This window comes from Corvus brachyrhynchos, unplaced genomic scaffold, assembly GCF_000691975.1.
Source record: "Corvus brachyrhynchos isolate BGI_N302 unplaced genomic scaffold, ASM69197v1 scaffold94, whole genome shotgun sequence".
NCBI lineage: Eukaryota > Metazoa > Chordata > Aves > Passeriformes > Corvidae > Corvus > Corvus brachyrhynchos.
Window position 1 is genome coordinate 5,185,616 of NW_008238330.1, and position 15,456 is coordinate 5,201,071.

Sequence of the window (15,456 nt, forward strand, 5' to 3'; positions counted from 1 at the left end):
ATATTCAGTGACATTACTTGTTGTTTTCTGCACTTAAGGAAATCTATCCCCATCAAAACTGAACAGGAAATTAAATGGGGATAGGGTGAGAAAGGTAGAATATGTTTTGCCATATTGCGGTTGGATAATACATTATTATACTTCCATCATTTACTGAAATCTGAATTACAAATTAAAACATCTCAGGGTCACCAAAATGTAACACTCTTCATGAAAATAAAAATACATTTAAGGTCGCAGGTATTTTATAAGCAAAAACAGCTATAAAAATGAAACTTCACCTAGAAAATAGGATGCATTGTGTTTTAAAAAAGGCAGAGAACGAAGCCAGTAGGCATTTTATATATATATATCGTCCTTCGCCATAGTCATGGTGCAATCCTGATCTTTTTTGAGAATGCAAGTACCTACAATAGCTTAGTACAATAAATGAGAAGTTAACTATAGTCTGAATATTTCAGAGTAATAATTGAATTGCCTGGAAAAGTTCTGTTATGTTTGCCCTCAAAAAAATAATATACTCACATTTATTTAACCAAAATAGAGGAAGTAAAAGCCTACCATATAAAATACTACTAAGATGGCCTGTGGGACCCTAAGAACTTGTTACTTTGCTGAAGTACTTTGCTTACAAATTTCCCAGCACTTTCAAGCTTCATACCATGATTTTTGTTTTCTCCTCATGTCACCTGCACACACTGCACATCTGCAATACACAATTATATACCTCATTAACAATATTCAGATCAAAGAATCACTTAACTGGACATAACCAAGCTACAAAAAAGAAGCTAAAATGGCAGTTTGCATAGAGTAGTTGATTCTTGTCAAACACGTAACTATGGATATGGATTGTATGAGGTTCAACAAGGCCAAATACTGGGTCCTGCATTTGGGTCACAACCACCCCATGCAGTGCTACAGGCTGGAGAAGTGCCTGGGAAGTCAGTTTAAAAAAGGAAGTGGTACCTCACACACCCGTAAGAGAGCTTTGCAAACAGCTGTGCAGAAGGTAACTCAGCTAACAGAGTGCATTTGGACTTCCACAGTTCTCAAGAAGGGGTCTTGCCCTAATGATAAAGGCATGGAGGGAAGGCACTGCCCTGGACAGCGGGCCCCAAAACCACCATCACTGCACCAGAAATAGGTTGTTACAGTAGACAGTCTCATGCATATATTAGGTCAATTTTCAGGAAGCAGCTATGCAACAACGAAATCTATTACCAATAACTACAAAAGTAATAGATGACAAAAACAAACATAATCGTGCCATTATGAACATATGCCACCTCTCTGATATGGTATGATTGGTGTGGCTTCCTCAACTCAAATGCTCCACAACAGAAAGGCACTGAAAGGAGGAAACAAGAATTATCAAAAAGACTTGTATACAAGAAACAGCTCTGTTGTGTCTCTGAGCTGGGGAAGGGGGAGGGGATAGCAGAGAACAGGCATGGAAGAGATCCATAAATGGAAACTGGCCGTCAGGAAGGTAAGAAATGTTGGCTCACCTCTCTAACACAAGATCTAGCAAGCATCAAGTTTTTCAGGCAACCAGTCCAAAAGAATTTTGCATACTTAAGTACTTCTACAGAACACTGCAGAAGCCAAGGATCTATGTGGGTCAGAAACTAAACAGATAAAGCGGTAAGAAAACAAAGTGACAATGCAGACATTGAAGATTCCATGTGCCTCAGCTGGCCCTAACCTGCAAGACTGCTGACAACTCCTACTGATAAGGAGTTATCACTGCATGTTTCTCCCGTCCTTACTTTCTTCTCAGGCATCTGCAAACAAATCACTGTCAAATACAAGTCTTTGGTCTGACTTACTGGAGTCATATTACATTAGAAGACAAATCTGCAGAGTCAACAGAATGTGATTTAGGAAACTCCTGGTTCTTTAAGTTTTCTTGAAGGAAGCAGTTTTCTGGTTCACCAATGTGCTTTTAATTACTCTCATAAGCCCTGGACTATACAAATTCCAGACACTTGCAATAATGTGTTTATATTACTGCTTCACTGACAAAAACTGAAAATTATTCCAACCTTGTTATGAAATTTAGAGAGAGCTACCAACTGAGGAGAACTCCTATTACAAATCACTCTTTTTAAAAGTAACGTAAAATACTGTTTTCTGCCATTACTGAGACTAAGATTTCAGCATCTGTTAGGTTTATATAGAAGCTGATCATGAACAACAGTAACTTTCATATTCTAGAGATCTTGATTCTGGAGACGCTCTGATGATCAATTTCAGTTGAAGGCACTGCTATGAGCGTAACGAAAAAATACTTCTAGAATATACAGCTTCAGATGTTACATGTGTTCAGTGGTCACCCAGTGCCAGTCCTCTCTCTTTTTAAAAATATAAATACTACTGGAATTTAAATCTTCAATTTGCTCATAATCTCAAACTACTCAACTACTGTGACAAAAAAAAAGCCCAAACCAACAACAGTGTTTTCAAACTATTCTCAGATAGCTCATACTTAAAAAAACAGAGAAAAATTTTTAAAATCTTCCCCATCTTTAATAAAGTTACTGTAATTTTAGGTTCTGTAGAACCTAAAAACAGAGGCTTAAAATAAAAATCAAAGCACAGCCAAACTCTGGAGCAAAAATCTGTAGCTACAAATGGAGACTCTTCAGAAATCAATACTGTGCAGAGCACAATACGCCTCCAGTTCCCTTACACTGCTCCAATACAAAATTAACCAGCCAAAGAAAAACTCCTCACAACAAAACAGATTTAAATTCTGTAGCACTCTACTGCAGTAGTTCCACAGCATACTGAAATATGCTTTCAATTAATTTAGTTAGCAGCTTGTCATAAATTACACTTTGTATTCCTAAACTTTGACATTTTATTTTATAGCTCTTAAATACAAAACTAGTCATGTAAAGAAGAGGAAGCTTAAAATTCTGACAGACAAATTGAGATAGTTGGGGATCAGGGAACAAAAAGTAACTTATCTCATGCAGATTTTGAAAAAGGACATTAACTAGAAACTTCTGTCAAAATCAGCCAGCGCTATAACACCAATGTTAGTGTCCTAATATCACTATCTCTTTTCAAAGGCAGCAGTAAAACAAGTTGATCAACGTAGTTTGCTTGTACCTCCCAGAACAAATGTCTCATACTCCAGCACATGTAGATCCATTAATCTGAAATTCATTTGAGTAAACATTTCACACAGGAGTAACAGTCAGTACTTTTTTTTTTTTCATCCCATAAAAACTTTAGACTACTAAAAGCTACAGTCCAGTTATCTAACAGGAGGTGGACTGCATAATCCTCTGAGACTACAGGCTTCAGCAGACATAAAGCTCTGATTAAAGTGATCTGCAAATAAAACCTTCCATCTTTAACACAAATTAAAGATAATACTTGCGTTTCAATGTAAATTTTAGAGGACTGTCTCAGGGAGTGGTAAGTAACCATTATAGCATGAAACTAATTACTGGAAAGACACTCCTGGAACCCTTAAAAAAATCCCAGCCACCACCTATGAAATCAGTGACTGCATGACAAATGAATACTGACATGCTACTATACAATTATTTCCATTCCAACACCAGTAAGATGCCTGCCAGGACAGTATAATTAGCTCAAGAAGTTTTCAACATGTTCCACTTCAGCTGCTAAGGGAAGGGGGGGGAAGTGTCTTCTACTGTTTGGTCTTAAGAAAAAAAGTATTTCACTCACCAGTTCCTATATAAGGTTTAAAGCGTCCTGATAGTCTGTTGACAAAGGCACCTAGAACATCTAATCCCAGTAGTGATACCTGTTGAAACAAAAGCATTAGATATTATAAACCAGATCACTAAAGAATATTTTAGAATATATTTCAAATAAATTAGACATAAATGCAAGCATGCTGAAAAACTATTGTAAAGTAAATCGAAGTTTCAGTTGAAGATCTAGTAATTCCTTCAAAGTTCTTATTAAGACAAAGTTATCAGAATATGTTTGGAATGGAGTTTATTTACATATACCAGAGGAGTTCGGATGTTTTAGTTCTTGTCTTAAAACAGAAGAAAACAAATATTAGAAATCCAATGTCTTTGTACTTTCAACTACAAAACCCAAACAAAGACATGGTTTAAAGGTTTTCCAGATGATAAGAGCTTACTTCAATCTGGCCACTTAGCTCATCCACTAAGGTCATTACATCATTTTCCAAACTCCCAAAAGAAAATAACTGACAAGCTAATTCTGCTTTCCCTAGTGGTTCAGACTACACCATTTGTCCACCTGCTTGTTAAGCTAGGGAAGCCTGATTTTTCAGTTGCTCATTAAAAACATAATAGAGAACCCCTCAAACCAAACAAAAACAACAACAGCAAGAAAAACTAAACCAAAACAAAAACCAACCCAACCCAAAACAACAACAAAACCCAAACAAAAACCAAACCAAAACAGAAAAAAAAGGAAATTCAAAATACTACTGGAATTTTGAGGAAATTTCCCATCCATAAACAGAAGCTAGATGAGACAATAATATCCATTAATATAGAAACAAAAACACAAACAGCAATTACCAGTTAGACCAAATTATTTTAAGAAGTTGGGACACTTCTTGTACTGCTTACTATCCTGCATATTGTTCCAAGATTTCATTCTGTATTTCCTATAATAGTTCATAAGGAACACCAGAACCTGCATTTTCACAACTTGTAGTTACCTCAATTTGCTGCCTGTGAAGGTGCAAAAGGAACAACCATTTGCCAAAGGCACAACCTCCTCAAGCTTGGGCGTTCCTTACAGCTTTTCCTCCTCTTTATTTTCTAGGAAGACAGGCACTGCAAATTTTTCCCCTTGAACTCATGGCTAGAATTCCTCTCCCTTATTAGCTGTTTATTTTCATAAAATTTGGAACCGTATTTTTTGGACCCCTCTGTTTCCTTGAGATCCCTATCTGTCACAATTGTCCACACTAGGCAGCACGCCAAAAAAATTTGAGTGGATATGCATGTGATACACATGGCCCACGCACACAGCATCACATGAGCCTTGTTTCCATAGGAAACTAGACAAATAAGGTCTCCATAAAACTCAGGGTGAGAAGCAACTACACAATTAAGCTGGTTTTAATAAATGCAGTATTAGTACAACAGACGATCTTTTAAAAAGGAGGTATAAAACTTAGTTCCCAGTTAGTACACCTTACCTGGAGACAATTTCATTACATACTAAAACACAGAATAGCATATATAAATAGATGGCATCACTGGCTTAAATTAATATATTGCCAACAAGTAACTCTACCTACAGCTTAGGAAAACAGAACACTATACCTAGTAACTTACTTAGGCCAAAAAAAAAAAATATAAATTAGCTTTTATGGTAATGTCAAGGCTTTCCACAAGGTTTTTCCTTTAATGTTATTTTCCATATTATCAAGCAGTATGAAACCATAGTCAAAAGCTCCATCTAAAAACCAATGCCTGAAAGAAACAAATTCATTCTGGATCCATTGTTTTCCCATGCTTCTGTTTGCTGACTACGAGCCCTACCTGAGACTTACACTGACAACTTTTAAGAAAGATACCTTTCCATGCAAGTGTTTTGCACTAACAGGAGCTTTTCCTTCTGTAAAGGTACTTTTTACAAAGTCTCTCTCTTCTCTGCACGTTTGATTATCTTTGCAAAATCTGTCTTGAAGACGTCTACCAAGAACAGCAACTCAGAAACTTAAAGACAATAAAGCATGCATGCATGAGCTTTATCTCATGCAAAGTCCTCTGTGGTCTGCAACTTTGAAAAGGTAACAGGTATGAAAAGCCACAATAACTGGAGAGTTAGAACGTAAGTGTGACCACAAGCTGAAGTAATGGGAAACGGTTCTAGCTACAAAATTTGCTTTCATTTTACATTACAAAACAAGTCAGCTGAACCACAGAACTACAGAGGATAGCAAGTGAACTACCACCTACTGGTTTTGTAAATCAGTGTTAGTATTTCTCTGTTCTGATACACAATGCTCTAAGCTTCAGCATCTCCTCGTAGGTATCATCTGTGCAATATTCAAGCAGCCCTTCGGAAAGAGTCCTTAATTTATATGGGGTCACATAAATAGCATTCAAAAAAAAATTTAAATCGTAAGTTGAGGCACAACTTAGAGGCTCTGCAGAAGACCTGCAACAAAGAGGTTCCAAGCTCTGAGACACTGTGTGGGACCATTTACCAACACAGGCTCTCCACTATCAATAGAAAAACCTTTCACCAGCATCACTGCTCTTTCCCCAACAGCTCCAATGAGGGATGAATGCCTTCTGGGATTAAAATCAATGGATTTGTTTCTTACTCTGCATTCATTAAGCCTTTTGCTTGCTGTCTAGAAAGAGCCTTTGTACGTCAAGACTGATTCATCAGCTCACCACTGTTTGAAGCATTTAAACAGTGCTTTTAAAGTTCATAGGGGAAAAGAAATTTAGGCTCATTTGAACTAGAGTTGGTTAGTTGCTATTCTTTAACAAGCCAAGACCATCCTTGACTTCTCAGACCACAAAAAAGTTGCCAAACCAACTGAAAAATATTTTATCTGTTCTTGATAAAAAAAGACCAGGCTCTTTAGTGAAATCAAGATGTTCCAACCAAAATACAATTATGAATAGAACCAATAATTAGTAATTGAGCCTATTCTTGCTTTGCAGCTTGTTCCTTTTCCAGCTCTCCTTCTGCACACACTTTACAGCACTGCCCCTGCTCTTCTGTGGACAACTTCCAGGCACCTAAGTTTTTTGCTAGAAAAAGAAATACTGTTCTTCAAACCACACCTGGATAACCATGCATTCTTACTGTTATTTTCATTGTGATTCTGTAATTTTCCATCCCTGTGGGGGACAGCTAGGGGCAGGACACCACCAGGAAAACATCTCTACTTGTGTAAGTTGCCAAATGACATTAATACAAATATCCTTGGATTTGGTCAAAGGATCTCTGAACCATACATAGAAACACAGATTCTGTAGATCGGGATCTGTGAACTAGTCATGAGACTCTAATGCGGGAATTATGGAGGTCACTATCTGGAACTCCAAAGAATGAAGTTAAGGCATCGGCTGTCCTGTCACCATGGGGACAGCTGTGGTATCACTAACAATTACTGACAAACAGAATACAGCATGCCAAACAACTACGCCCTGCAAGAGCAAGCATTGTTCCAGTGCGGCAGAGCTGGAACAAGATATATGCAAAAACTTCATGAGGTTTGTTTTTTTTTTTTAAAGTGTTGTCAACCAAGACCCAAGGTATACCTTCTCAATTCTCAATCTCAAGAACCCTGCAAGTACCATAACACGAAACAAAAATATGTATGTATGTAAAGTATATTGTGCTTCACTTCTTCAAGTTTCACATTCTTAATTCTCTCTACTCATCTTTCAGGACAAACTTCTGCTCCTCTATTCCATACTTCTTCCTCCCTTTACTGTTTCCCACTGCAATTCTATCCACTTCACCCACTTTGCTTAGATTTACCCATATTCCCTTCCACCCCTTAACTCAAAAGCTTGCAGAGATACAAAACGGTGCCCCTGGCCCCATGGGCAGAAGGAAGCTTCCATTTTCCTAGCTCTTTTCTTGAACCCATGTGGTTCTTCAGTCCCAGCCATGTCATCTTCAGATTCCATTCTCCTTGCCACTCAGCAGCAGTTGGGCAGCTGCCTCTGCTGACAGAAGCCAAAACTGCAGTCCCAGCTGCTGAAGCTACCACATACATCATCTATACTTCAGAAATTTTAGCTGACAAGGAAGCATTATTTCCTTTCTCTTGCTTGTTTCACCTTCAAGGGCACTAACAACACACTTCCAACACTAATAGTATGATTTTTTTTTTAACATATATGGCACATTGCAAGGAGAGAGACAGAGCTGCTGGTATCTATCTTCAAGCTCAGCAACTAGAGTCCAAGTTCATTAGCAAATGCAGAGCCCCCTCTACCTAAAAAGGCAACGTTCCTGACTTCAAAATGACGTTTTGCAGCTTTACTTAGGACTACAAGGTAAGAGTCTCCCAAGTATTCTATCTTTGCTACTGTTAAAACCACCCATCAGCTGCAACCCTCATTGTCTCAAAAGGGGTACAGACTATGAAACTTGTGACAACCTTCCCTTCACAATTCTCCTGTGATGGCCAACCACGGAGCATTTCAGCATCCCACTTCAAGTAACCACACTACCAGAGGATTGCTGAATGAATCACCCATATTTATCCATAGACTGAAGAGTTTATTTCTGCCCTGAAAAGGCTTGGTTTTTTCAGGGGACCTCTCAATAGGCACAATTCTGGGAGGTCCCTGTTACCTTGACCTCTCCTGGACTGCAGCCAGAACAAGCAAGCATAGTGCTCTCATAAAAAATTTTAGAGCTTATTAAAAAAAAAAAAAAAAGGAAATATGTTTTAATGCACTTTCCCCAAGTTGGGAACTTTAGCTTCATATCATATATGCCCACATTAATTAATAAACATTTAACCAATTCTGAAGAACACATTAATGTAATACTCAAAATGGTCACTGAAAAAACCTGTTTACAACCTTCTGTTATTTCCAAATCTCTCATGATCTTCAAACTGAATTCAGACTGCAAGTGTGATCTCCAAACTTCTGTATTCTGTGGACAACACAGTATTCTAAAATTTGTGTAGTGCCTCCAGCTTGATCTGTTACAGGAACATCTCCAGTTTGCTTCACATATGCATTAAACATTCTTCCCTTATCTGTTGTCATAAATTTTTCATAGATACTGTTACAAGGACTGCGAGCAAAACCCAAAAGTATATGATGCAGCAACACCTTACATTGTAAGCCATTTTCTTTTTGAGATTGTCTGGCTAAAACTTTATGTGCTGAAGTGGAAAAAGTTTCAAGACAGAGCCTCTCTAAAATCAGGGTTCAGTGGGAAGACAATGAGATGTATGGTATTTCTCTTTGGAATAAATAATTAATTTTAAAAAACCCAACTTTTTTCCAGCAAGAAAATTGAAGTCAAAAGCCATTCTAAGCACATTGATGGCTCAAAACAAAGAAACACTTTATTTTAGGACTCAGCTCTTTCAAAAGAATTTAATTCTTTTTGTGCCCAAGGTCTCTTATTTCCTTTCCCATTTCCTCTTATTTAAATTGTATCAAAAATACAGTGATCCCCATTCTCTGCTACTTACTCCCACCTCTGCACCAGCTCCTCTGCTGTGGGAAGAGAAGCATTCATGCAGATGAACAGCAGCCCACTTTAGGAAACCAGCCCAACAAATGAACAAGAGAAGGCATCTTCTCAGCCATATCTCCTCCTTGAGCCTGTTAGCTGTGCAGCCTCACAGGCACTCACATCGGAGCAATGCAGGCATGACACACCAGCACCATTCCTCAGCCAGGGACAGAAACTGCTTGAATCAGAAGTGCCACTAAAATCACACGGCTCACATGTGCTGACTGCTGCAAGCTCTGCTCTGAAGGATGCACCTCTCCTCTTACACACTGCACAGTGCTTGGAAAACCTCTCTACCCTCACCCAAGTCAATCAAACTGCAGGCTAAAAGTGATGCTCCTGTTATCCCTCTTGGCCTGTGGGCATATTTGATCTGGTGCACTAAAATCTCCTGTAACATGAGTCAAATCAGCTTGCTGAAACACCGGAAAATGAATTCAACATTGACAAAAAGTTAATTGCCTCAAGAATGACAGTGAGAATAGAACACCTGGCCACATGAGCAGCACAGCTGCTGTTCCAATAGTGAGTACAGTTAGTCTGGATAACACAAACTGAAGCTGCAGAACAACAGGGAAGTGTCATTTCCATCTCTGGAAGAGATGCCTGAGACTTTAAGACTATATATTCCCCATTCCCAATTAAAGACCAGACAAAATTAGTTTTAATAAAAACAATTAAAACTTCCTGCAAGTGTCCCTTGTCTTCAGGAGATCTGCTTGATTATTTGGCTAATATTCAATTGTTGACTTAATGTATCTCGAACAGAACATAAATAATACATGAAAAAAATAGTAATTATTACTGAAGAAGAAATCAAATCACTGAGCTTGAAAACTAAAATTGGATTCATACATGGACAGGTCAAATCACATTCTCATTACATAGAAAAAAGAAAGGAGCTCCCACACAGCCAAGATCAAACAAAACTTGAAGAAAGAAAAATTCAGCAAAGAGCTCAAAGTCAAACACTTCTTCAAAGACATTTAAATTACCATTGTTTGCTAACAAAGACTAAGGAAATACCAGGACCTACACAGTAACTGAAAAATAAAGGTTTAAGCTGGGTCCTCTTTTATTCCATTTCTCTCTCCTGCACGTTACAGTCCCACAACTCACTATGGCATTTGCCTTTTGTGCAGCATATGTTGGCTTGTGTTCAACTTCAGATCCAAAACAACCCACACATTTTATTCCCAAGGTCTGCTACTCAATCACATGCCCCACATCCTGCATTTGTGCATTCACTTATTTGTAACCAAATGTGCAACCTCACATTTTTTATCTCTGAACTCTCTTTTTTCAGATCTCAGTATCCATTTTGTTCAGATAATTTTAAATTGTAGCTTCCACCTCACACACATACGTGCAGTCAGCCAAGTTCTAAGTGTTGCTATCTCTTTGCAAGTACTTCAGACAAGCATCCTAACCACTTGTCTTTACCTATTTGCAAAATTACAGTTTAAATCTTCCATTCTGGAAACTGAAAGCTCCTCCTGCTGGCCTTTTGTCGAACTAAAGACAAACCAAAATAAATACTTGCCAAACCAAGGAAATACAAAAATGCAACAGCAAGATTACTGGTATTTTAGTATCTTTTGGTATTTGGTGTTGAGACAAACAAAGCTCAGAAAAATCTCACTCTTCAAGAAGCATAGAGTAAGAGATAATTCCAAGGATTTGCCTAAAAGAAAGAGTTTATCCATACTACCAGAAAGAGATAGAATGAAATCAGATTTTCTTCTTCCCATGGCAAACAATCTGCTGCTCTGGCATAAAACCAGCAATTATTGATTATTTTTCTGTTGCACTTGAGGAATAAAACAAGCTAAGATATTAACCACAAAGGTGAGAAATTCAAAGACTTGCAGTTACAAACATTCCTAATTACTCTTCTCATATAAAATTACCTTGAGAAACTACCACCATTTTGGTCATAGGTTTTTGTTACTTCTGTTAGGTGTGATTTGCTTAAAGAACCAAAAGGTGGCTTTATTGCTCAAAAAATAATTTTAATGAGGGTAACTGCTCAATCCTGGTGTTCTTAAAAGACTCCACAACATGCTAGCAGCCAAGAGTAGATTTGCAAAGCTCTACATGAAAAGCAGTATTTCCCCATCCCACATCTCTTCAGCAGAAGTTCAAAGCAGGTTTGGAGATTACTTGAGTGAGACATGGAACAGTTTGAGTCACCAGACTGCACAGTTAGATAATCTTGTAATTATTTCAAGTGACTACTGAATATGAGAGAGACCTAAGAGACTCATTAAATAAAACTCATGTATACATAGATGAAGATGCAGGCTAACCCAGTAATGCCAGCAAGTATCTGTCAGTAGTACTACCCTCAGAATGGGCAATTAATTTACTCTTTGAAGTTCACCTGAGAGTCCAAACACAAACAATAGCACTGTTCCCATTTTCTGAGATCGCTAAATATTTCACTTTGAGAACAAATACCAGCAGAATAATACCATCACTCAATTCTTAATATTTTGCATTCAACTAACCTACTCCTATTCCTCACAGCCTTGGGCAAACAGTTGAGGGAGGGGGGATGCAGACTGACATACACCCAAAACCCCAAATCTCTGCATTGTAGAAGGAGAGAGATCAGACCCAACTGATATGAAATAAACCAGATCACCAAGCAAACAATTTTCAGTTCAGTGAGGAATTCTTTCATTCTAGTGAGATACAAAACAAATGCTTAAATTCTGCACATCTTCCGTGTACTCCTTGATGCTGCAAAGCTTTCAAGAGTCTTTGTAAGCCAATTTATCACTGACTGCATAGACATTGTAAGTGAAGTTCTCATAATACAACAGATTCATGTCTCTCTAGGTCATTCCCCATGTTCTGCAACCAATTTTCACTACAACTCTGAACCACCTGCAGATGAGTCAACACATTCTTAATCCCACCTTTTTGATTCACCAGTAACTCAAGCTAGTAATTGTGTTTTCCACTTCAATGAGCTAGATGAACACAGAAATTTTCCTATCTGCTCTCTCAGTTTGGAATTGCCAGGTTGTTTATTAAATAACTATAAAGACTTGCAAACTTCAGAACAGCAAAAGCACTGTTTTATGTGGCCAAAATCTTTTTGAGATGAGTTAATTCAACCTTGCTGGTAACTAGCCCACGTTGAGAATTATAGAATGGTTTAGGAGAAGGCCTTTGAGATCACTGAGTCCAACTTGTTTACTGAACACTTAATTCTCATTTTTCCCTACTCATTATCAAGCCTGCTAAGCCAACCCTCCTACTACCTCCAGATCCTTTCCCTTCTGGTTACATGAGCCAAAAACTTTCTAGGGTGGCGTATCAGAAAGTTTTCTCTTCACAGGCACAGCTTAAGAGTTGAGACCAGAGCTCCCAGACCATGCAATCTCCTCTTTCAGTATGGTCAGCAGAGTGCACTGCATGCAAGAACTGAGCTTTCAGTGGGAATATATGGCACGATCAGGGCAAGTCACATTAGTTATCCCCTTATTATCCATACCCATCACCACCAGCAGAAATAATGCTCTCTCTCAAAACTTCCTCCAGCATTCCCCACTTGTATCTTCAATTCATCTAGCTCAGCAGTTCTGAGTCTCCAGCCACTACCACTGCTTGTGATAAGACCAGTCACGTCAACTGGGAGGGATTCATTACTCAGGAACTCTGAAGACCTATAAGATCTTCAGCAGAATTGTTTGAGTGCTCTACATATCCATTCCTCAGTAAAGGGTGACCAACAGTATGTTAAATAATTCAGCAATCAAAAATCAGATAAGCCTGCGGCATTCACTACTTTCTATTGTTCAGTGCCTGAGTTTAATAACAAAATAGGATGCAACATTTAAATGTGTAACATCTATGCTTGCATGAGACAAAATACGCAAGTAAGACACAAGCCACTTTTCTAGAATATAAGTCTTCATTTTGAAGCAGCACATGCTGGCAGTCACTACCACAGGCAGAACACTGGAACTGATCATGAGCAAAACACCCAAAATCTTGTGCTGCTGCCATTAATATAATCACAGAAACTTGTGAGCTGGAAGGGACCCACAGGGATCATCGAGGCCAGCTCTTAAGTGATGGCCCCTACAGGGCTCAAACCTGCGACTAACACCATGCTCTAACGTACGTGATGTGCTTTGAAACACAATAAAGAGCCACCAGTATGTGGACATAGAGAAGACATAACAAAAATAATGATTTTGCAAGTTATCTTCAAAACTCTTAGAATTTGTAATACTCTCATTCTGCACGCCTCTTTTCAGTGGTACGCAGAGATATAACACTGGGCAACAGGCGCAAACCGAACCACAACAGTTCCATTTGAATATGAGGGAAAAATTTCCTTTACTTTGAGGGTGACAGAGGACTTGAAAAGGCTGCCAAGAGAGGTTGTGGAGTCTCCACTGAAGATATTCAAAACCTGCCCGGCTCTGATTCTGCGGAACCTGCTCTAGGTGAACCTGCTTCAGCAGGCAGGCTGGACTAGGGGATCTCCTTTCTGTGACTGATGCTTATGGAGCACAGCACAGTTCTCATTCATCCTACAGTCCAAACAGCTAAGTTCTGTCACCTTACATCAACAGCAAGCAAAATTTCTTGCACTATGAAAAATACAACTTGAAAATTGTATTTCCAGTCTTAATGCCTAATTCTGTTAATTTACAAGTGCAGGAAGAAACTTTTACATTACCCTGTTAGGTAAGTAGCTATCCCTCTCCATGCAAAAAAGTATTTTTAAAGACTTGTCTAGATTTCGCAGTAATCAATCTTATCACCAACAGCTGCCCTCAGATGATGAATTTAAAGGCAAATAAATTGTATTTGTCCAGCATATGCTACTTCCTCAAGCTAACCTGACCTTTACCGACAAACATGCTTCCAAAATAAATAAATCATACGCGCAAATGGAGTTAAGCCTTTATTATTTTCACACCTCAAACTCAGAAGTTGCTGTGTGCAAACACTGGCGGAGTAAGGTCAATGGAAGGGGGAAAAAAAACCCCATCCATTTCAGGAACATACTGCCCTTAGAGGCGACTCTGCCTCCTCCCGTGTCTCAGAAAACAGAAAAAAAGCGAGAATAGGCTCACTGCAGCGAGTTAAAGGTCCAAAGTGCGAGTGGATCACGTTACGAGGGCAGGGCGCACCGCGGGGGCAAAAATGTTAAAAAAAATAAATTAAAAAAATCGCCAATGCGAACACGACTGTCCTTGGCACTAAAACTGCGCTGTCAATCGCCTTATCGGCTGACCGACGTCAGAACAACTCGCAAGTGTTACACTGTGTGAGGGAGTGATCGCTCTTCTCCCCTGGCTCCGTCTAAAAGACACACGCACACAGAAAAAAGCGAAACGTGAGTCATCATCGGGCCGCTGTAAGGATACCGCATAACTTCCCAGGTACAGGAAAGTCACCTAAAGACGATATAAACAACTTTAAACTTACAGTGGGAGCCCCAAGAAGCCAATTATTCATTAAATCGTCTGAAATACACACAGCGTGATACAAATCCGGTGAAGCAGCACTCTTTACGGCCTGCAGAAAACGATGGCAATCCCATGAAACATTACACCCAAGTACCGAGACCATGGAATAGGAGTGGTAGCGAAAGAAAAATAAGAAAAATAATCATCACCTATCTTGTTTCTGAGTAAGAAACACAACCCCAGTGTGTATTATAGTTGTCTGGGGGGGGTTTTAACATTGTGCCGTAAAAAAACCCTCATATCCAAACCAAAACCAAACCAAAACACCATCTAGCCAACGATAAAGGCAAAACCAAAACCCCCATTACTGCTTCTTTAAGGACAGAGGAATACAAACAATAAAACATTAACCACCCTTCCAAAATTTTGGAATTCCCCTTTGTGTGGGAGATGTAGTTTCATTTCTGGTCTTACCTATTAAAAAGTAACCCGGGGCTCCGTACCTCCCTACCATGATGAATCATGGTCTTCCCGCACCGGGCCCCGCCGAGCAGCCTTACCTTAAAATTACTGGAGTTGACCCACGCTGTTAATTCGTCGATCACTTTGTCAAGGCGCTGCTGGTCCTGCTCCAGATCGGGGGACCTCGCCGGGTCGCCCAGATACTCCAGCAGCTCTTGGCCAACCTGCATCCTGCGGCCCACGTCCTTCTGCTGTACCTGCTCGCAGAAATAATCCATGCCGGCAGGCTCCATCTTCGGACGCTGCGGAAAAGTTTCTTCGTAGGAGAGCCGAGGGCCTCAGG

At 39.2% G+C, this 15,456-nt stretch overlaps 1 protein-coding gene across 1 annotated transcript in view; it reads right to left on the minus strand.

Annotated features, from left to right (window-relative positions):
- CLASP2 (cytoplasmic linker associated protein 2) overlaps positions 1-15,450 on the minus strand; it is a 146,126-nt gene extending 130,676 nt beyond the window's left edge. The window contains 2 exon segments of the mRNA XM_017734661.1: positions 3,709-3,787; positions 15,212-15,450. Of these exon segments, the coding sequence (XP_017590150.1) occupies positions 3,709-3,787; positions 15,212-15,406 (274 nt within the window). The 5' untranslated portion in view covers positions 15,407-15,450.
- Positions 15,451-15,456: the final 6 nt, after the last annotated feature.